We start from the raw sequence: 23,900 nt of genomic DNA on the forward strand, positions 1-23,900 counted from the left end.
GAGATATTTATTTTCCTCCTCCAAAAATCCTACTATTTCAGTTATAGGATTTCAACAAAAGCATTTTCATGCTAAAAATCACTAACAACTGCCTTTCATATTTCACTCAAGAGAACTCCTGTTAAAGTCAGTAGCAAGTTTCTGAATTTAGCAGGTCTGTCACTGCCACCTCTAAAATAATAATCACATGTTTTCTTATTTTCAAACCAAAATATAACCATGACTTTTACTGTTCAGTTTTTACAATTAGGTATGCAGATGTTAATCACAGAACTAAAGTCATTTGAGATTACAGAAAGGTTAAAAATTATACATGAGAAAGTATTAACAGAAACTGCTAATTAACAAAAATGATTTGTCCTACAGCCTTAAGGTTATAGCCTTATACCTTTCCTAAAGAAAACAAATACATGATAATCCCAAAAAACATGTTTAAATTAATTAGAATTGTTGATTTGCCCATGTATACTATAAATTCTCATCTTCCTCTTTTTTTCACTGACTACCTCAATTTCAAAACTCCTAACAAAAGGAAAAGGATCATTATTTACACTATTGCCATTAAGCAATTGTCTTGGTTTGAGGGGAAGTGAGTTTTTTCAAGAGGCTGTGGTCAAACCAATCAGTGGTCAGGTTTGAATGTTGGCACTTTTAGTGGCCACTGAGGGGTTGGACACACCTCTGAGGACACAAGGAGTTAAAAGCAAGGACTCCCAGAGGGACTTCCTCTTTTTTGGCTCCGCTTTCAGGAGAGGAGCACCTTTTCCCTCCTCCCCTACCCAGGCTGCGTGGGGGAGGGGGGCCATGTGGCCGGGCTGAGGTAAGCCTAGGGCCCCAGGGGGGAGAAAGAGAGAGAACAGGACTGGAGCTGGGCCAGCCCCATCCAGGATGGAGGGGTGGAGAACTTTGGAAGTGCTTTCTGTCTTCCCCGTCCCCCCCCTCCTCCCCGTCCCCCAAGGAGAGAGACTGCTGCTTCAGAGTTTCGAACACTGGCAGAAGCCAGCAGCAAAGAAAGAGCGGGGGGAGGGGAGAGGAGGAGTTCCCGGCTGTGTAAAGAGGTGCCGAGTCCAGGACCCTGCCGGGAGCCAGGAACTGTTAACCCTTTCTTGGCAGAAGGAAACTTTTTCCCAGACATTAATTCTCATGGCTAGTGGTTTCAGAAGAGAAAGAGAAACAGCCTGGGACCAAAATGATAAAGTACAATTGAAAAGAACCTTAGATGGGCAAAGACTGAAGAGGAGTGGCCTCTGAGCTGGACTTTTCTTGCATAATGTTAGCCATAGACTGAACTCAAGTCTCTTTTGAACATAAACTGCATTTGGGTAGATGCAGCTGCCTCTGCTTTTGCTACAGTGACTGGCACTTTAAGAGTGGAGCAAACAGAGGAGAGAGGGGGAGGGTGTGGTGGCGCCCTCTGCCCTCAGAGGAGACCTGCTCTTGAAACCCTTGGCCCCAGGGGAAAGATGGGGAGAGCTCGGCATGCAAGCATCCTTAAAAGAGCCCTATATGCAGCTTTGGCCCATGGACAGTGATAAGAGCACTGGACATGGAAAAGAGAGTGTCACCCTGACAGACTTCTCTGAGCGGTGCCACGGGTGACATAGAAACACATAAGGAGTGGACCTGTGTTTTCTGGGGTGCAGTCTGTGGTGCGAGAGAGACTCCTCTCTCCCTTGCTGAATTGAAGATTAAGTTTTTTGAGTGGTGATTGTTTGATTTAAAACCCAAGGTTTTGGTCTATGGAGGGTAACATGTAGGGGGTGGAAATTGGGGGAGGAGAAGAAATGTTCTCGGAAGGTTTCATTTCTGTTTTTGTGTGTGTTTAGAGTTTTCCTTTCTATTTCTGTTCTTATGTAATGTAATAAAGTTTTGTTCTCTGTTTTCAAGTTTTAGGCCTGCTTTGCTCTGTTCTTGACCACATCTCACAGTAGCTCATTAGGAAAAATATACACTCATGGGTGCACTGGCATTTGGCCAGTGCTAACCCATGACAGCAATGTTAAGTATACTAATAATAGTACAATAACTGTGTGAGTAACTTAATTCCTTCCAACCTCAAAAAACAACTCCATGTGTCTTTAGATAAAATGATTTACCTTTGTTATCTCTGTTCTGTAATACTACAAACTATCTATATTTATAGAAACAAACAATCCAAATAATTTTACACTGTTTTTAATATTGTGATTTTACAAAGCAATTGTACAAATACTGAAGATTAGGGACTCTGATATTGGGGTTGGAGACAGAGCAACGCACGATCCAACCAATATGGTTAATAACATACGTTCTCCTCTTTATTCTCGAAATGGCTGGTTTTATACAGTGCAGAATAGTTTACAGTTACAGGTGCATTTCTATTGGCATTCAGCGTGAACAAGTATGTAAGCTATCACAGTTTAAGGCAGAGACCATATTTCCATCCTAACTATCCCAGCTAAAGCATGTACACACCTTAAGTGAATTTCTAACTGCGCCACAGGTTTATCTACTTCTAGGCAGGCCAGAATCTGAGGCCTAGTTTGGGATAGCTCAACCTTTATTCTATAAGTCATCCTGCTCTTGCTACAAAATACAACTGAATGATGTTATCAACATTGTATCTACCCAACAAATAATAAGCTAAAATCACAACCAAGTGAAGAAGCCTTCACAAGAAAAATCTGAAAACTCTACATATACAGCTTACATCATCTATGGGACTCTTAGAATGACAATTTACTTATGACTTTATACAAAAGACCTCAAAAATCAAATATTTTAAGGACATTGCTAACACAAGGATGTGTAAACTTTAGTCATATACCACAATATAACCTGTAAAACCTGACTGAGACAAGATGTTTCCTTTGATGGTTTTGAATTGGTTTGTTTGTAACAGAAAGGTGAATAGTACTTTCAAATGAGTTGTATATATATGTACATAGTTATTGTTATTTGTAAGTTCTTTATAATATCATTGATTATTTAGTTGGGGATGGCTGACAAAGCTAGCTGTTTTGTGAGTTATTAGTAAAAGATTTCTTTTAAAGATACAATAGGGACACTCCGCCCAGTCTAGGTCTTAGCCCAGGCCAGGCTATGGCCTTGACTGGCAGGAAAAGTATCAAATCCAGGTCTTTCTGTGCTGTAAATGAAAGCAAGTCACTGACTAGCTGATTTGGCTTTGCAAAAGCTTAACCCCTTTCCCTTTGAAATAAACATGAAAGGCCTCGTGGAAGAGGGTCTTCAAGTCCTCATTGTGAAAATGAGGCAGCAATAGCAGACTCTGAGTGACAGTAAAGTATATAAGCAGTTATAAGTTTCACTTTACCAATTTTGTTCAAAGGTCCATGTTTTGTGCTAATTGTTAAAACAAAGAAAAAGGAGAAAAGTGTGGGGTGGATGTACATCCCCCTCAAGAGTCTTGGGTGCTCTCATGTTCTCATGTTTTTCTCATCTTTTTCAATCAATTCACAACATAACCTAGCAAGACGACAGCTTGTCAGAAGCAGAAGATTGTCAATAGTAAGACAATTTACCCACCATCCTACTTGAACTCCAAGACTCAAACATTTGGGAGACATCAGTGGCAGAAGGATGTGTGTTTTTAATTGAAATGGTTTTGAGTTGAATTGTTTACTCTTCTTAGTGTTAAGTTGCAACTTTGTAACTTCCAAGCAATTAACCTGTGACATGCTAGCCTGAAAAATTGTGATATCAGTGAATTTCACCTAACAGCTCCTAGATGTGAGTGCTACAGCTCCAGTGAAACAAGGGACACATTGCTGGCTAGGAGAATTAAGTTTATCAAATTGAGTGAAAAGCCTCATTCAAATTACATTCATACTGTCTTTGTCGTCCTATCTGCAAGGCACCTGCAAGAAGGATAACAAGGAACACTTTTGAATTTTTTAATATTAACCAAAAGGGTGATTTGTCACAGCTGGTCTGTAGCTAGACAAGATAAATCTGATCATAACAAATTCAATTTGGCTTACCTGGCTCATTCTAGAAACAAGTCCCTAAGTGAACAATGGAACTCAGAGACCTCAGTCAGTCTCAGAGAGCAGACATATCACTGGTCAAGGAACTGGGCAGGGTTAAGCCTCAGACCAATCAGTTGTCTAGACCCAGGAGTTTTAAACTACTATATAGGAAGGATCCGAACAATAAAATGGGCTGTTTGCTGATGACCCTTAGTGTGTAATGTGTCATGTGCCTGTTTCCAACCCACAACCCTCATGTAACAGTCTGCTTTCCTCCTATTCCCTCTGAGGGTGCTGTCTAGTGACAAGCAGTGTCTGATAAATAGTAACCAGGGCCCAGCACACTGCAATAAGTTGTTTTTCTCTGGAGTTGCCAGTTTTCTCCTTGCAAATATTCTGTCATTTTATCAGAGTCCTGTAGTTGTTCAGGGGTGAACTCCCAAAACATTGGAGGAGAGAATTTCTCCAAAACCTGGCCCATTTTCTCCCACATTCCATGCCACTCATGACTAGTCCCCCATAGGGCAGATCTCTGAATGACCTTCCTAAAAATCTCTTTCTTGACTCTAAACATAGTGTGGACCACACTGAGGAGACCTGGCAGACTTAGCAATAAGAACATGCTTTCCTTAACATCCAAGGGAAATTCTAAATTCTCAAAAGCTCTTGTAACAGGCCTGAAAGATGAAAAGAAGGTGAAAAGGTGCGGAAAATCATCCTCCCCTGTTCCCCCCACAGACTGAATATGATTATTAATACACTCCCAAAGGTAGCATCTGAGGTAAGGGTAGGAGAGCGACACTGAATACACACCCCAAATGACCCTCATTGCTCTTGATGTTATGTCATAAACTGATATCACACAGTACAGCAACAAAGCTATGCTGATCTCTCTCCCTGCTCTGAAAAAAATCATCATGAGGAGCACATACAGGAATATATACAGGGTTGGGTACCACACCCACATGAACAGACCAAGCAACATTGTGACCAGTGGCTTCGTACCTAATACAACAAATGCTTAGATCAAATTTGTTTCCAACCCGCTCTGGGCAGATCTGTTGTTATCTCAACCCTTCATGCCTCCCATTGGGTGCCAAATAAGGCTGTTGTGGTTTAGGAATGGTATTCCCCAATTTAGTGCTCCCACTGAACACATGCTTTTGCTTCCCCACCCCCCTCCAATTGGAAGCACAAAAAGCAAAGATCACATTTTGAGATAACAACCATTTATTGGAAACAGCAATAAAATTGGAACTAACTGTAACAGTAGCAATATTAATAACAAAAAGGTATAAGAAAAAGAAATTAATTACACAGAAAGCTCACAAGAATAAACAAATACTGGACAGCTTCCCCTGCCACATTTTCTCAACCGGAAGGAACACCCTTCTCCTTGGCAGTGAGAGAGACCCTTTCCCCTCCTGACTACTGCAAAAAATTAACCCTGTCCTGGATGAACCCAGGGCAGTGGCACAACAGCCAAGGCAGGGTGCATCAGCCAAGGCATGTGTGGCAATTTACACAGCAGTTCAGGCAAGAAAGGCATGCAGAGAGGACACAGCCTCCCCATCAACTCAAGAGGCCAGCCAGATTAGTGGTCATTAGTGGGTTTAGGAAAGGAAGGCCCTGCCTGACCAATGTGATCTCCTTTTATGACCAGGTGACCTGCCTAGTGGATGACAGAAAGGCTGTGGATGCGTCTACCTGGAATTTAGTAAAGCCTTTCATACTGTCTCCCATGGTATTCCGGAAAAGCTGACAGCCCACAGCTTAGACAGGAGCACTCTTTGCTGGGTTAAAAACTGGCTGGATGGCCAGGCCCAGAGAATGGTGGTGAATGGTGCTGCATGCAGTTGATGACTTGACACTAGTGGTATTCCCCGAGGATCAGTGTGGGGCCCAGTCCTGTTTAATATCTTTACTGACAATCTAAACGAGGAGATTGAGCCAACCATTATCAAATTCCTGGATGACACTAAATTGGGTGAGTGTCAATCTGCTGGAGGGTAGGAAGGCTCTGCAGAGGGACCTGAACAGGCTGGATCAACAGGCCGAGGCCAGTTGTATGAAGTTTAATAAGGCCAAGTGCCAGGTCCTGCACTTGGGTTGCAACAACCCCATGCAACATTACAGGCTTGGGGAAGAGTGACTCGAAAGCTACCTGGCAGAAAAGGACCTGGAGGTGTTGGTCAATTGCCAGCTGAACATGAGCCAGATGTGTACCCAGATGGCCAATAAGGTCAATGGCATCCTGGCCTCTATCAGAAATAGTGTGGCCAGCAGGATCAGGGAAGTGATTGTCCCTCTGTACTCGGTACTGGCAAGGCCACACCTCAAATACTGTTTCCAGTTTTGGGTCCCTCACTACAAGAAAGACATTGAGGTGCTGGAGTGTGTCCAAAGAAGGGTAACAAAGCTGGTGAAGGGGATGGAGCACAAGTCTTTATGAAGAACGGCTGAGGGAACTGAGGTTGTTTAGTCTGGAGAAAGGAAGTTCAGGAAATACCTTACTGATGTCTACAACTACCTGAAAGGAGGTTGTGATGAGGTGGGAGTCAGTCTCTTCTCCCCAGTAACAAGTGACTGGATGGGAGGACATAGCCTCAAGTTGCACCAGGGCAGGTTTAGATTGGATATTAGAAAAAATTTCTTCACTGAAAGCATTGTGAAGCACTGGAACAGGCTGCCCAGGGAAATTATTGAGTCATCATCCCTGGAGGTATTTAAAAAATGTGTAGATGTAGAGCTCAGTCACATGGTTTAGTGATGGATTTGATGATCTTAAAGGTCCTTTCCAACCTAAATTATTCTTTGATTCTATGATTCTATGATCTACAAGAGCTCTTTAATAACATTTTAGTTAGAACACATTCATCATCCTCACTATATTCTCTAAAATTCCTACCCCTCCTTTTCCACCATTAACTTATATACTTCAAAACAAGATTCTAAACTTCATTGTTAACTACTGGGAGTAGTCTGGAGGTGCTCAAGAAGTTGAGAGGGAACACAGCTGGGACACCTGACCCCAACTGACAAAAGGGATATTCCATACCATACGATGTCATGCTCAGCAACAAAACTAGGGGGAGGGTTAGCCAGGGGACTGCTGGGCATTGGTTGGTTGGTGGTGAGCAATTGTTTTCATTTGCACTCATCTTTCTTGAATTTTATTTTTTTCTGTCTTTGGATCTTTTTACCTACTCTTTTCCTTACAATTTATTATAATTACTTTTTAATTATTAAACTGTTTTTATCTCAGCCCATGAACTTTCTCATTTTTACCCTTCCAATTCTCTCCCACTGGAGGGAGGAGAGGAGTGAGTGAGCAAATGGCTGTGGTGCTTAGTTGCCATCTGGGGTTAAATCATGACACCTAAGGAAAAATGTATATGAAAACCCTAATTTTGAAAAAAAATACATTACTTTGAAAAAGACTGTTCAAGTGTGACAGAAAAACAGAGTTTCTGTCAATCCCTAGTAATGATATGTACTCTGATGATTAAATGGAAAATTCAGCAGGTTGCTGATTTCACATTAACTGTTACATAAATTGACATTGGCCTGCCATCCCTTAACAGTGTTTCCAAACTATAATTTCCCAAATTCAAAAAAATACATCTCTTATTATTAAGCAAGATAAAATTGTACAGAATTTTGATTTGAGATACAAGTGTTTGCATCAAAAGTACTAATAAGGTTAAGAGAATATTACCAGGGTAAAATATGTAAGGATTTATAAACCCCATTTAAATTTTAAAAAAATCAGAGCCGTATACACAGAGATTTCTGTTCTCAGAGAAAAAAAAATCATCTTATTAAATTAATTAGTCTGTAATACTTCTGGAAAATAACTCATGCTGTAATGTTAATATTTAGATAAATGATCAATAACTAGTTCATAACTAGTTTTTATGTTAAAAATGATCTTTCATTAAGCTCCAATTTTCATTAGCAGAAGTTTGTATGTCCAGTTGAATGACACATTTATTTCTGAATGCTATGGCCATAGTCTATGATGAATAGGAAGATTTGTGTAACCTTTGATGCATGGATACACCTTCTAAAATAGATTAGATGCTTGTTTTTAATTTTACTCTTTGAATCCTTCTGTACTGCATGACATAAACCATAAGGTCAGTGAAATTAATTTAAAATCCTTGTAAGCTTGCTACCTCATGCTTAAGAATGCATGATAAAACAGGAATGATACATGAGTGGAAAATCATATTTGAGGAACTATAAGACTAAGAAAAATTGCACAAGATATTAAATGTCATTTAATTATGCTTCTCACTTTTTCACCTTACTTTTGCTACATTTCACTTGCACATATATAGGTTTCTCCCTTCACCAACTAAGGTTCCAAAAATGACGATTGCTGTGTCATTTGAAAACATCTGTGAAACCACTGCCGCTACACTCAGAAAGGAATTTTAGTTTTTCCTTAAGGACATTGTAGCATCGTGTGGCAACAGTGATCATCGTGTCCAGAGAGGTACAAGACGCTGGCATGGAAACAGATGAGACAAGTTTGTGTTTTGTTAAGCTTGAGAATCCATTTTTATTTCCCCTAGGGCCGGGGAGGGGAACAAGATGAAGAGAGCACAGGGGCAGGGGCAGGGGGTTTTATAGGGTGTTGTAGGGGAAGAGTTTTAGGGTTTGAGGTCAAAGGAGGAGTTAACACAAGGAGAGTAAGATCAGATTCCAGCCTCCTCAAAATAAAAGGACTCCGCAGGACATTTTTCTTCATTTGAAGCACCATATCAAACTTTCATAAAAGCCATAGTTATATTGTCAGTGTGTAAATAAACAAATTTTTTCAGCAGAAAATAATTTAGACATTTAAAAATTATTCCCCTCATAACTACAAGAAAAAATTCAAAAAAATAATCTCTTCAGAATTTTTCATTTTTATCTAAAGTAGTCTGCTCCTAAAGTATGCGTAGATAAATTCCGATTTTAAATTTAAGCAAATATATAATATATACATTAATTTTTTTCAGAGCAAAGCCACTCATCTTCATCAAAGACATTGTTTTAATGCCTGATAGCCTTTTCCTACAGTGGAAAAGCACCTATCTTTCCCACATTCTTCATCACATTTCCTAGTGTTATACTAGATTCACATCTTCTTCCCAGAATCACAGAATAGTTATGGTTAGAAGGGACCTCTGGAGATTATCTAGTCCAAACCCCCTGCCAAGGCAGGGTCACCTAGAGTAGGTGACACAGGAACACGTCCAGGTGGGTTTTGAATATCTCCAGAGAGGCAGATTCCGCAACCTCCCTGGACAGCTATTCCAGTGCTCTGCCACTCTTAACAGAAAGAAGTTCTTCCTCAAGTTGAGGTGGAACTTCTTGTGTTTTAGTTTGTGGCCATTGCTCCTTGTCCTGTAACTGGGCACCAATGAAAAGAGTCTGGGACCATCCTCTTGGCACCTGCCTTTGAGATATTTATATGTATTAATAAGATCCCCTCAGTCTTCTCCAGACTAACCAGGCCCAGCTCCTGCAGTCTTTCCTCATAAGAGAGATGCTCCAGACCCCTAATCATATTTGTGGCTGCCACTGGACTGTCTCCAGTAGTTCCTTGTCTTTCTTGTTCTGAGGAGCCCAGAACTGAACACAGTACTCCAGATATGGCCTCACTAGGGCCGAGTAAAGGGGGAGGATCACCTCCTTTGACCTGCTGGCCACACTCTTCCTGATGCACCCCAAGATCCCATTGGTCCTCCTAGCCACAAGGGTGTCGAAGTCCAGGGCATCCCTCTGGCTGCCCTGGATGGTCCGGGACCCTGGCAGGGGGGTCTGGGACCCTGGCACAGAGCCCAAAGTGACACTGTCTTTGATCTCAGCCCATGAGAAATATTACCAACATTACACGAAGAACTACAGACCCCAAGAGTTTGATATAAATAGTAGTTAGTTTATCACAGGGTGCAAATGGGGAAGGCAAGATGGAGGAATCAGGGTGTGGCCCTGTCCTTCTTCCTTCCTGTCCTTGTCCTCCATCTTCTGCTGTGGTGGGTTGTCGCAGTGCCTTTCAGAACGCGGTCCCGACCTGCCCAGGCTAGCTCAGGCACCACGGCAAGCAGCAGGTATGGCTGGCAAGCAGCACAAGCCAAGCCGATCCAGTGGGTGTTGTTGCCGACAAGACTTCGAGGGCACAGGTGGCAAGGGGCAGACGATGGTGGAGAATGAAGAGAGGAGCTGGTCAAATAAATCCAAGGGGGTTTATTGAGGGGTCAGGTGGAGCCTCCCCACCTGCCAAGGACTGCTCAGACCGAACCGATTTTGGCTTTTTGGGACCCCCTTTTATCAGGGGGCAGTACAGAGGGTGGTGAAGAGGGTACAACCAATTGGGTTCAATACAGAAGGGGCTAGGAAGGTGACTGACACAAACAAGGACCACACATAAGGGAGGGGAGGGGATTTTCCCAGAACCTAGCCTATCACTCAAAGCCCCTCACAGAACTTTCCAGCTCTGAGGCAGAGCTCTGAGATGACAGGCAAGCTCCAGGGAGGAGGGGGGAAAGGATTGACACCTAACAGTTACTGCGGAAGTTCCAGGGGCAACTATCAGGAAGGCAAAACGGAGGGTACAAGGAACAAACCATCTTACAAAGAACTTAGAAAAACTTATAAAATATAAAGAACTCATTAACACACCACTACAGCGGGTCACAAGGGATTGGTTTAGGATAGAAGTGACATGTCTAACATAGGTAGTAGGTATTGGTAATAAACTGTAAATAAAAAATATGTTGTGGATAGTGGTTGGGTCAGAGAAAGGGAACAAAAGGTCCAGTCCTCCTGACCTGGGGGAAGTTGCCTCGTGCTCTTGCCACAGCAAGGACCTTTGCTGGGCACTGAAAGAACTTAGAGATAAGAGACAATAAACAATCTTGAGAAACCTGAGCTGGTGAACTCTGACTCTTCCTTCTGCTTCTGGCACGGGCTTTCAAGGAAAAAGACCCTAAACCAATATATCTCGTGAAAACAGACCTGAGACAAGGGCACACTGACAGCTCATAGTCAACTTGTCGTCCACCAAGACTACCAGGTCCTTCTCCACAGAGCTGCTCTCTAGTAGGTCAGCCCCCAATCTGTACTGGCCCTTGAGGTCATTCCTCCCCAGATGCAGGACCATACACTTGCTCCTGTTGAACCAAGTGGGCCTTGGCCTTCCTCATCACATCCCTGCATATTCTCATGATATTCCTATAGTCCTCCCATGTGGCCAGTCCCTTTTTTACATCCCATAAATTTCTTTCTTCCATTTGAGATTTGCTAGAAGCTTCCTGCTCATCCATGTAGGTCTCCTGCTCCCTTTGCTTGATTTCTTGCTCATGGGGATACACTGGTCTTAGGCTTGGTGGAAGTGATGCTTGAATACTGACCAGCTCTCTTGGACTCCCTTCTCTTCTAGGGCCCAAACCCATGGGATACTTCTATGTAGGTCTTTGAAGAGGTCAAAGTTAGCTTTCCAGAAGTTCAGAGTTCTAGTCCTGCTTACTGCTTTGCTTCCTCCATGCAGGATCCTGAATTCTACCATCTCATGGTCACTACAGTCAAGGCTGCCCCCAACCTTTACGTCTTAAATCAGTCCTTCCTGGTTTGTTAGCACAAGGTCCAGCAACACATCTCTCCTCGTTGGCTCTTCCACCACTTGCCTCAAAAAGCTTTCAGCAATAATCTGCAGGAACTTCCTGGACTGTGTATGCCAAACTGTGTTGTCTCTCCAACAAATATCAGGGTGGTTGAGGACACCCAGGAGAACTGGAGCCTGTGACCATGACGCTATTTCTAGCTGTCCATAGAAAGCCTCATCAACTTCCTTCTCCTGATCAGGTGGTCTGTAGTAAACACCTACAACAGTCACCCATATCAGCCTGTCCCTTAATTCTCACACATAAACTCTCAACTCGTTAGTCTGTCCCTGGGTACATCTGCCAGTGGATCGATACATTCCAGTTGCTCTCACATAAAGAGCAACTCCACCACCTTGCCTCACTGAACTGTCTAAACTGTTCTAAAAAGTAAATAGTCATCCATGACAACATTTCATGTGAGCTATCCCACCATGTCCCAGTAATTGCAATGAGATCATGACCCTGGGACCACACAGAAATTTCCAGTTCTTCCTGTTTATTCCCCATGCTGCATGTGTTTGTATACAGGAACTTTAGAGATAATCAAGCATGCAGGTTCCCTAGAATGGGTGTAAGAGGATTCACCACAGCGATACACACCCTCGATGTGGTTAGCCCTGTGATTTTCATCCTGAGAGGTAGTCAAGGAACATCTGTCGCTGCACTGGTTGGGATGGCCTACTCCCTGTGAGGAAGCAATGGCACAAGCATTGCCACTTTGGACCCCATTCCCTGAGTCCTTCAGTTTAAAGCCCATCTCACCAAACTGGCCAGCCTGCCGCCAAAGATTCCCTTGCCCTTTTTAGATAGGTGGATCCCATCCCGCCCTAACAGACTACAATCATTGTCATAAAAACCAAAACCTTTTCAGTGGCACCAGCCACAAAGCCAGACATTGATGTGCACTATGTGTCTGCTTCTGTCTGTCCTCATTTCTCTAACCAGTAGGATAGATGAGAAGATGACTTGGGCACTGATGTTTTTCACCTGCCTCGCCAGGGCTTTATAGCCTTCCTTGATCCTATCTATTTTTTGACTTGCGGCATCATTTGTACCCACATGAAAAAGTAGTAGTGAGTACTAGTCCATGCTCTTGACAAGTTGGGGTACCCTCTCAGTAACATCACAGATCCTAGCCCTGGTAGGCAGCATACCTCTCATGACTTTATATGGCTGGCAGATGGGGCCTCAGTGCCCCTTAATAGAGTCACACACCATGAGCACTCCAAGTTTCTTTTTATGGTAACTGCTGTGTGCTGCTGGTGTGAATTATCCTTGCTGGCTTTGCTCATGGTCATCTAAAGCTTTTAAAACATCAAATCTGGTTTTGGTCTGGATGTTGGAAGGTGGAGGTTGAATTGGAACCCTGCTTTTGTGGGTCACCAGGTTTCAAGGTGCCTCATGCTCACTGGTTTCCATTGCAGGTGGATGATTCCAAAGCCACATTATCTATCTCCATTTCAGCCCCTCTAATACTGTGCAGCTGATTAACTGTCTCTTGTAATTCAGCCACCTGCCACAACAGGTCATCAACCTGTGCATGCTTTGTGCAGGTACCAGCCTTTTTTTCAGGAGAAGTATCTGGGCATCCATTGCAAGCTACCACCTGTACTGACATCTCCTTCCTTACCAGTTCCATCTGGGTGGAAGCATCAGAATTCTCAGTAGACATACTGGTTTGGGCTCTGAGACAAGTGCCCACCATTATGGCTGAGACCTAGAGCACTTAGCACTTACCTGAGCTGTGGACCTACTTTCAGATTGCAACACCCTCCCCATATGCCTTGCCCATGTGAACTGCCGTGTCACATCCTTCTGACGTGCCACATCCTTCTGATGTGCCACATCCTGTTTGCTCACCCTGTTTGACGCTCTCTGGGTTGCTCATGCTTTCTGGAGCCATTTAAATCTCCCACAGTGCTCCTGGCTATGACCCCTCCTTGTCTGATTGGCTCACAAGAGCTTCCAAGCTCTGACATGGCTCTGGGCTGCTGATCAGGCTGGACTGCTGATTCTTCCTTTTCCTTACCCTACAGAATCACTAGGTTGGAAGAGACCTTTAAGATCATCAAGTCCAACCCATGCCCTAACACCTCAACTAAACCATGGCACCAAGTGCCACATCCAATCTTTTTTTAAACACATCCAGGAATGGTGACTCCATCATCTCCCTGGGCAGACGATTCCAGTACTTTATCACTCTTTCAGTAAAAAACTTTTCCCCAACATCCAACCTAAATTTCCCTTGGTGCAGCTTAAGACTGTGTCCTCTCGTTCTGTCAGTTGCTGCCTGACACATTCAATTCCTTTAGAATTCCTGACCTTTTCTCAACACTTTTATCATCTATCCTTTTCTCTCTAAACCAGTATCTCCTCCATATTCTGTCCTAATCACTGCACAATCATCTGCATTGTCTTTCACTACATATGGATCACCTTTTCAGTCTATACAAATTATTGCAGCAAACTCCTCTTCCTTGGCCAGGCTGATCCCCTAACATTCCTTTCTGAAACCTTACATAACTCATACTTTCAAAATAAGACTCAACTGAAAAACAGTCCAATAGAATCAGAAAATGCTCCAAAGTACAGTTGAAATATTCAGTGAAATAGAAATATTGGAAATAATAACACTAGAAAATAAGTAATACTGTACTGAAAATATATTCTGGTATAAACTATATCTAGTTTTCAAAAGTTTGAAGCAAAACTTAAAAAGAGTTAACCACAGTAAGTCTCATAGCTTTACTAAGTCAAAGCACCGTAGTAGCTTAATTTAAAAAGTTAGCACAATAATAGAAAGACCCTATCGTTTTCACACAGTGTCTTGGTTTGGAAAGACAGGTATCTGTCAGGGAAAATTGGAGTTTCCCTTGGAATGGAGAATGTAAAAACCCCCTCCCTCCAAATTATTACAATTTTGCAATTAGGAGCTTTCAGGCAAAAATATGAGAATAGGAATAACAGTTGTTTACTAGGAATATTAAAAAAAAATACAAATTCAGTAGTACAAAAAAAAAAAGCAAGCAAACAAACAAAAGTCCTAGAAAACCCTGACAGAGTCAGAGATACGACCTGACACCCTGTTGTCAGGGTTGGAAGCAGTCCAAATAAGTCTTCCTGAAGTAGCAGATGTTGTTCTGTGAAGTAGAGATGATCCTGTAGAAAAAAGGGTCCAGTGCTGGCGAGATGGGTCCAGTCTTCCTCCGAGGATTCAGTGGAAAACCAGCTGCATTAGTGTTTTGAATTGCAGGTTTTATGCTGGTGGAAAGGCTTTGGCTCCTCCCACTGAGTGGAGCATCTCACAATGGGATGAAGTAATGTTGTCAGTCATGTGAGAGGCCTTAAATGGCCCATTCAGAGGTGATGTCCCTCCAAGGAGGATGGGTGGAGGAGGAGATAAGAAGGCACTGCCTTATCTGGTGTTATCAGTTGTCCCATTAACGGAAGACATCCACCCTCTTCCCCCCCCTAGATTTACAAGAGATAAAGAACAATATCTCCCAACTGGTTTCAACAGATGAAAATAGAATACACATTTTTGGTTACATTTTTCAACCCAAGACATCTGCTTATGTAGATATTTTAGTTCCATAAAAATAAAATTTAATAAAACAGTAAAAAGGAATTGGTTTGCAGCCTTGTACAAAATCACTTCTTCACTACACGCATTGAAATGCATCATTCTGTATTGCCAGGGTTTTTTGTTTTCTCAAAATTAACAGACACCTACCTGTTGCTGAACCGGTACCTGCTGTACTACCTGTGTGGGCCCTGCTGCCTGGCCAGCCACAGATGCTTGTAAAGTCACAGTTGAACCTGTGTCTGACGCAGTCTCTGATGCCTGCATCGTGGTCTCTGAATAAAACTAAAATGTAAAATAAAAAGTTCAGCACAAACTTCTTTGCTTTTTGTCACTTATTCAGATCTTAAAAGAAGCATATTCACCTAAAATCAAATCTGGGGATTAGCTAAAGATTGTTTCATGTACTATTACATGAGTACACAGAGATATTTATTTTTCATTTTTAAAAATGTTGTTTTGGCCTAAAATATTAGAAAATTCATATTATATATTATGTTATTACTTTGTCTAATCTAAGGTCTGCTTAGAGCTTGAAGCACATCGAGAAGAGAATAAGATTTGGACTTCATGATTTTATCTAAGAGTTTACAGTCTACTCTGTAATAGCAAATACATTTATCAAATCAGAAGCAAGGTGCACACAAACCTATTTACTGCTTTAAAGTAAAGAACTTTTAGAAAAAATCTGTGCACAGGCTTGATTCTTCTCTAACTACACTTGTATACATTAGCTGCAACTATTATTAAATTTTGAGAGGAAACTCAAAACCTTTTACCATATTAAGACAACACACTGTAGGCTACCTATATGCACAAAAATAATTAATGCTAGAAGCTGCACATATAAATATTTACTTCTTAATTAAGCATGCCTTCACAAAAAGGCTTGCAATCATCAATGCAATAAAACTGAATGATAGAAATATTTCTAAGTCATCACAATTCTAAAGAACAAAAAGAGTAATTTATGTAGTAATCAGAGTACAAGTAAATTATAGTACCTTCAATATCATCAGCTTTCAGAAAGAACTAACATACACTGAATAAAGTATACTGGAAGAACACAATGGGTAAAATATGCAGTACCAGAAAAAAGTTTCTCTTTTCATTTTTTTCCCTGAAACAGTTCAAACCCTTAGGTACTAAAATATTAAAAGTTTTCTCTTACCTTATTTGCCCTCAAGATATCCTTTTTAATAATGCAAATCAACAGAAACTTTTCTCACTTATTTATGTGACTTCAGGAACAACTCATTAAAATCAGAAATAAGTCAAAGTCCTGCCATAAGCTTGTAAATGACTACACATTATTCAAAGCTGTCCTTCCTCTGGTTTACTGAGTTGCACTATAAATTTTTCATATTCCAATGCTGAGTTAAAGCTCTGGCATGTGATAGAATGAGGGGCTTCGACCTGAAAAGAAGACCCTGGAAAGCATTTTAATGGTGAAAAAGTGACTCAAGTAAGGTTTTGTAGCAGATAGTGTTAATGTAATCACTGGAGTTATAAACAGGGTTTTTTATCCCTACATGAGGTTGTGGCACTGACATTTTTAAGAGGCATATTCAAAGTTTGGATACAGCACAGAAATGGTCCAACATTGAAGGAAAATACCTTACAAAGAAAACCTATTTAGATTATCATAAAGAAGACTGAGGATGACTTACTCTGTTGGGTTTGTGTGGCCAGGTTTTGCAAGTTGAGGAGGGGCTACAGAGGTAGCTTCTCAGAGAAGCTGCTGAAAGCTTCCTCCATGTGTGACAGACCAAAAGCCAGCCGGCTCCAAGACAGACCCCACCGCTGGCCAAGGCTGAGACAATCCGTGATGGTAATAACGCATTTGTTATAATATATTTAAGAAGGAAAAAAAAAAGGCATTGCATAGAAGTATGCAGTCAGAAAAGAATGGAGTGAGAACATGTGAGAGAAGCAACTCTGCAGGCACCAAGGATGATGAAGAAGGAGGGGGAGGTGCTCCAGGCACCAGAGCTGAGATTCCTCTGCAGCCTGTGATGAAGACCATGGTGAAGCATCTGTGCCCCTGCAGCCCATGGAAGAGCCCCACATTGGAGCAGGCGGATGCCTGAGAGGAGGCTGTTACCCCATGGGAAACCCACGCTGGAACAGGGTCCTGACAGGGACTTACAGACCCATGGAGAGAGGAGCCCATGCTGAACCAGGTTTGCTGGTAGGACTTGTGACGCAGTGGGGGACCCACAGTGGAGCAGGCTGTGCCTGAAGGACTGCACCCCATGGAAAGGGATCCACACTGGGGCAGTACCTGAAGAACTGTAGCCTGTGGGAAGGACTCATGTTGGAGAAGTTCATGGAGGACTGTCTCCCATGGGAAGGACCCCACGCTGGAGCAGGTGAACGACTCCGACTCCTCTTCCTCAGCAGCATCAGGAACAGCATGTGAGGAACTGACTGTAACCCCCATTCTCTGTCTCCCTGTGGTGCTGAGGAGGGAGAAGTTAGAGCCCAGGAAGGAGGGAGGGGTGGGGGGAAGGTGTTTTTAAGATTTGTTTTGCTTCCCATTATCCTGCTCTGATTTTGATTGTTAATAAATTCATTAAATTTCCCCAAGTTGAGTCTGTTTTGCCTGTGACAGTAATCAACAAGTGATCTCTCCCGGTCCTTAACTCATGAGCCTTTCATTATATTTTCTCTCCCCTGTCTAGTTGAAGAAGGGAGCAATAGAGCGGCTTTGGTGGGTACCTGGCATCCATCAGGGTCAAACAACCACACTTATACATAACAGGAATTAGAGTAATCTTCAGTTTTGCACAGAATTACAGAATTGTTTAGGTTGAAAGGAACCTTTTGAGATCATCTAGTCCAACCCTCATGCTGAAAACAGGGTCACCTAGAACAAGTTGCCATGTCCAGTTGGGTTCTTAATACCTCCCAAGATAGACACTCCACAACATATTTCTAAAACCTGCTATAGTTCTTGACTAACCTCACAGTATAAAAGTGCATTTGAGTATTCAGATGAATTTTTTGGCTTTTTTCCATTCATGCCCATTGCCTCCTGTCAATGACCACCACTGAGAAGAGTCTTGCTCCCTCATCTTCACTCCCTCCCATCAGGTATTTATGCATAGTGATAAGGTCCTCCTGGAGCCTTCTCTTTCCAAGCTGAATAGCCTCAGATCCCCCATCCTCTCCTCATATGACATATGCTCCAGTACCTTAATCATCTTTGCAGTCCTTTGCTGCCCCTGCCCTTTCTTGTACTAGAGAGCCCAGAACCGAACATGTGGAGTTCACTAGCACTGAGTAGGGAGGAAGGATCTACCTCAAATCCTAGCAACGCTCTTCCTAATGCAGCCAGGGATACTGTTGGCCTCTTTTGTCATTAGGGTGCATTGCTGGCTCATGTTCAGCTTCTCCATGAGGACACACATTTTCTTCACCCCAAAGCTACTTTCTAGCTAGTCATCCTGCAGCCTGTAATGGTGCTCAGGGTAAATCTTCCCCAGATGCAGGATTTTGCATTCCCATCTGTTGAATATCATGAGATCGTTCTCTGCCAATTCTTTAGAATGTAAAGATCTCTCTGAATGGTACAAGACACATCTGGTCTATCAACGGCTGCTCCCAGTTTCATATCTGTTGCTGGGGTCATTCAGCCTGGAAAAGAGAAGACTCCAGGGAGATCTCACAGAGCCCTTTTAACACTTAAAGAGGGCTTCTAAGAAATATGGAGAGAGACTTTTTACCAGGGCCTGTAGTGACAGGAAAAAGGGCCATGGTTTTCAACTGATTTAGATGGGAAAGTGATTTAGATGATCTAGTGAAAGGTGCCCTGTACATGACAGCAATTTGCTGATGATACCAAACTAGGGGGAGCTGCTGAATCTCTTGAGGGACAAGAGGCCTTGCAGAGGGATCTGGATAGACTGGAGCAATCATCAATGGCATTAAAATTAACAAGTCCAAATGCCAGATTCTGCACCTGTGACAGAGTAATGCCAGGCACAATTATAGATTGGGAGAGTAGTGGCTGGAAAGCAGCCTTGCAGAATGGGATCTGGGGATGCTGGTTGACAGGAAGCTCAATATGAGTCAGCAGTGAGCCCTGGCAACCAAGAAGACAAACCTCATCTTGGGGGACATTAGGAACAACCTGACCCTAAAGGGATTCCCTGCTCACAACAGTGGGGTTGGACCTTTAAAGGTCCCTTCCAACCCAAACCATAAGATGATGATTCAGAGAGCTATGGCCTGTCTAGCTACTGATGGTAGAACTCTCACTCACTCCTGTAGCTGACACCACAGGCCCCAGGGTGGCTACATCTCCTAGTCTGACTCCAGTAGCTGGGCACCAAATTTCACTCACACACACACAGGTCTCACCAGCAGCTGGCATCTGTTCCTTGCAGCATGCATAGTGTCCTCATTTCAGCTGGGATAGAATTCATTTTCTTCTCAGTAGCTGGTACAGCACTCTGTTTTGGACTCAGTATAAGAATAATGCTGATAACACACGGATGTTTTGGTTGTTGTTGAGCAGTGCTTACCCTGAGTCAAGGGCTTTTCAGTGTCTCATGCTCTGCCAGGGAGGAGCTGCACATGAAGCTGGGAGGAGCATACTCCAGACAGCTGACCTGAACTGCCCAAAGGGATAGTCTGTACGACAGAACATCATGCTCAGTGAATAAACTATGAGGAGTTAGCCAGAAGGGGCCAATTGCTGTTCAGTCAGTGGGTGGTGAGCATTCATATTGTGCATCACTTCTTTTTCTTGAGTTTTACCTTCCTCTCTCCCTCTCATTTTTATTACAACTGTTAACAGTAGTATTAGTATTACCATATTACCATCATTATTATTATATTTTACTTTGTTTCAATTATTGTGCTATTCTTATCTCAACCCACGAGTTTAATTTTCTTTCCTGATTCTCCTTCCCATCACAATGGGAGTGGGGGCAAAGGGAAGTGAGTGAACAGCTGTGTGTGGTATTTAGTTGCCAGTTGGGGTTAAGCCACAACACATACACAGAGGACAGAGAGTGAGATTAGGCAGGGCGATAGTTAAGAAAACATTTAAAAAGAAAATATAAGAAAATAGGACAGACTGCAGTGATCAAGCACAGGGCTCAGCCAGACAAGCATATGACTGGCTCCATTTTACCTGTGACTGGAAACTTTTATCCCCCTTTCTGTCTGTCCCTCCTCTTTGTCTCTCCCTGCTTCCTCTTTCCCCTGTAATTTCCTTAAATCAGTTTGTATAGTTCTATCAATTCCTGCATCCATCCCAGTTTGATGTCTGGGATCTCCCCCGATTTAACATCTTATCAGTTGCAAAGTCCATGGTAATCTTCCTGAAAGGGGTGGCTGTAGTTTCTTGACAGTCCATTAATTAGTGTGACTGGAGAGGTTTGTTTCTTGTCATTGTCTCCCACTTCCATTGTAGTGGAGAGCCAGGTTAACCCATGTCATGGTTTAGGAATGGTAACAAAGTTTGGAGCAATAGCCATAACAGGATGCTAGACAGGATGCATTGACCATAAGTTAAGGAAGATTTGCAGCATTTAGCCTCATGGACAGAGCTTCTAAGCCAATTATATATACTGCAAGGACGTGTGAACACTATGGTTTAACCAATGATGTTCAGAGTTAGGTGCATGATATGCTTAGCACAGTATAAATGTATGCCAAATAGCTGAATAAACGAGCAAGATTTCTAACTCATATTGAGTGCTGTCTTGACTCTGGCTGATCTCCGGCAACATTTCTGGCACCTGAAGCCCTCAGACAGGGAAATGGGAACTCTCAGATCTGCGGATAATTGAAAGAGGCAGACAGAGAGCGGGGATCAGAGAGGGAAGGCGTCTCAACAAGGGAGATAGCAGGATTTCTGACTACGAGCTCAAGTCAGACCCACATAGAGGTAAGACCGCTAACCCTGAACGATGGAGTGGGAGGTGGCCCTCAGTCTGTTGGAATGTATCCTTGCCAAGCAAAGGAGGAACACCGAGGAGAGACAGCTCAAAGAGCTTTTAAAATGGGCTAAAGAACATGGATATATGAAAGGTGTTTCACTAATCTTTAGCCCTGAAGAATGGAGGGAGGTGGGCGATGTCCTATGGGAGAAGACGATTGAAGGCAGTAAATCAGCTAAAAAGCTGGGGAGCTTATGGCGCAGTGTAATCAACACATTACTACAGATGAAAGCAGAACGTAAGGTCGCTCTGGCAGCTACAGAGGGCAATGCCCTCCAGCCACCCCCCCCTCAGTCCCTGAAGCAACAACTTCTCGGATCGGAAGATTTTTTGGCACTGATCATATGCGACCGATAAGAGGACTGCAACAGAAGCCAAAAGACTTTGCTGCTGAAGTAACAAAAGACAAAGCGGCTGCCCGAGCACCAGGTGGTTCTACTCACCAAGACACAGTCCCTGAACCCACACCAAGTCATGATGTAACAGAGTAAAACAAAGTGGCTCGCCGGCCACAAGCTTATCCTCCGCTCCCAGCTAGTGAACAAACAATGCCTTATCTCTCCTGCTCACATGGAACACCACCCGTCAGTGGGCATGCGTCACCCTCTTCACCCTCTCCTCCTATGGAGGTTACAAAGAACCCACCTGGTTTGGAATCAAATCAGTCAAGTGAAACTCAGCAATTAATGAAGTGCTGAAGAAATTAGAAGAGCTTGCCCAACAAAAGAGTGCAACAAGCCAAGCAATCGATCCAGCTGGGAGAGACAAGGGTCTCCCACAGAAACAATGGGAAGCAGAACAAGAAATGACAAAGCATATGCATACTGAAAAAACCCCTCCGATGAATCCTAATCATTTTAGCAGACCAATGGCTCCGCCCATTGGACCACTGCAAGAACCTGTGCTTATCTCCTCGTCAGAAGGAATTGTGGTAAAGCCTAAACAGGCAGGAAATAGATGGTTGGGTGTCATCTGCGATGCGATCCTGAAAGGGGACTGGCAAGCAGCCTCTGCAGTCACTTTCCCCATAGCGCTGCAGTAAACGCAAACTGGACTAGCTGCAGAATGGAAGCCATATGATTGGAAGCTTTTACAACAAGCAAAAACCATTGTTACCCAATATGGACTGCATTCAGAAGCTGCAAAAAACATTATCCATTATTTGTTCACCTCGGATATCGTGTGCCCAAATGATTGTATGAACATCGCAAGATTGCTATTGACACCATCACAGTACTTGTTATGGGAGACAGAATGGGAGCGACAAGCGCAAAGAGAGGCACAGAAGCCACAACAAGTGGGGGATGCCTTGTATGCAGTCCAAGTGGAACAGCTGACTGGAAGAGGAGCTTATGCAGATACCAATGTACAGCTCACATTCCCCATACAGATGCATCATGCTGCTGCCACCACAGCCGAACAAGCAATGCTGTCCATCCCTCATGACTGATGAGAACCATCGTTTACAAATATTAAGCAAGGCCAAATGGAGAATTTTTCCAATTTTGTAAATCGGTTGCATGAGGCATTAGAACATCATCCTGACTTAACTACTGAGATGCGCAGTAACATGTTTAAAATTCTGGCCTTTGATAATGCCAATTCCAAAAAAAGATGATTCTTTCGACGCTTCCGAATCGTGCCTCAGTAGACGAAATGGTGGAAAAAATGGCTAAACAAGACTTGAGTCAAAATGCTGCACTCATTGCCGAGGCAGTGAAAGGTGCTGTACAAGGACAGACGCAAATATTGGCAGCCACATTGAAGCAACAGGGAAAGAGAGTGAAGGAAAGCTGGGCTGCAAATTGCGCCCAAGAAGATTCAACAGAAGAGCCCTTGGAAATATTTGGGTTGGCTCATAACTGATGCGATAATCACTCCGCAAAAAATCACCATTAAAACTCAAATTTCCATGCTCACAGATGTGCAAATGCTACTTGGTGATCTACAGTGGGTTCGAACTCTAGTTGGCATTACAAACGATGAATTGTATCCACTCTTGCTGTTACTCAGAGGTACTGATGCAGATCAACGTATAGAACTTACTCAAGAGCAGCAAGACTGTATTAACTGCCTTGGTCATCTCATTTCCACTCGATGGGCTTCACGTCGTATTCTTGAGTTACCCATTCATCTGCTTGTGGTGACACGACCCACCACTGTATTTGCTGTGCTTTGTCAATGGCAAAAGAAAAACGGGGAAGAAGGGAGGCCTAAGACAAGTGATGCCATTGACAAGCTGAACGTCAGACCTAAAGCGGTGTATTTACATTGTTTGCGACAATCTTGTCGCAAATGTGGTAGTTGTGATTGGTGGGCAAAGATTAAGTGCAGAGGCTGCCAGTGAATTATTTCGATCCATAGGAGTCGCCTCTGTTTGATTGCCTGTTGTATTAGCTGTGATGGTAACTTTCGCCCTGGAAATCCTTGGGCAGCATTAAGAGAGTATTTAGGAGAAGTACACTTAGACGATCACAGTTTAGAGGGTTTGTTTGAAAATGAAGAAGCCAAACAGAGAGCCTGGACAGTTTGGCTTGTCCAGCAAACTTTGAAACGTGTGGTTACCCTTAGGAATACACGTATTTTGGAACAGCAGTGTAGTAGGGGGGTGAGAGTCCCCATTCGACATGGGGTTCCTGAAGATAGATGGGAAAGGATGTGCCGATATTGGCAGCGGCGCCATAATGGTCATTGCAATCACCATCCTAGCCACACTACACAAGGTTGATGCCGTCAC

The 23,900-nt window shown here is 43.1% G+C and overlaps 1 protein-coding gene across 8 annotated transcripts in view; it reads right to left on the reverse strand.

The window, feature by feature from the left end:
• Nucleotides 1-23,900, reverse strand: part of LOC134564858 (transcription factor RFX3-like) — a 200,054-nt gene that overhangs the window by 135,770 nt on the left and 40,384 nt on the right. For 5 of the 8 annotated variants that reach the window (XM_063424110.1, XM_063424109.1, XM_063424105.1 and 2 more), the window contains one exon: nt 15,360-15,494. The exons of 2 other annotated variants lie outside the window; for them this stretch is intronic. In XM_063424110.1, the coding sequence (XP_063280180.1) occupies nt 15,360-15,476 (117 nt within the window). In that variant the 5' untranslated portion in view covers nt 15,477-15,494. Of the gene's footprint in view, nt 1-15,359; nt 15,495-16,879; nt 17,023-23,900 lie in introns of those variants that run through there. One more of the 8 variants, XM_063424107.1, reaches the window with a different exon arrangement.

The sequence above is a fragment of the Prinia subflava genome (assembly GCF_021018805.1).
Source record: "Prinia subflava isolate CZ2003 ecotype Zambia chromosome W unlocalized genomic scaffold, Cam_Psub_1.2 scaffold_22_NEW, whole genome shotgun sequence".
NCBI lineage: Eukaryota > Metazoa > Chordata > Aves > Passeriformes > Cisticolidae > Prinia > Prinia subflava.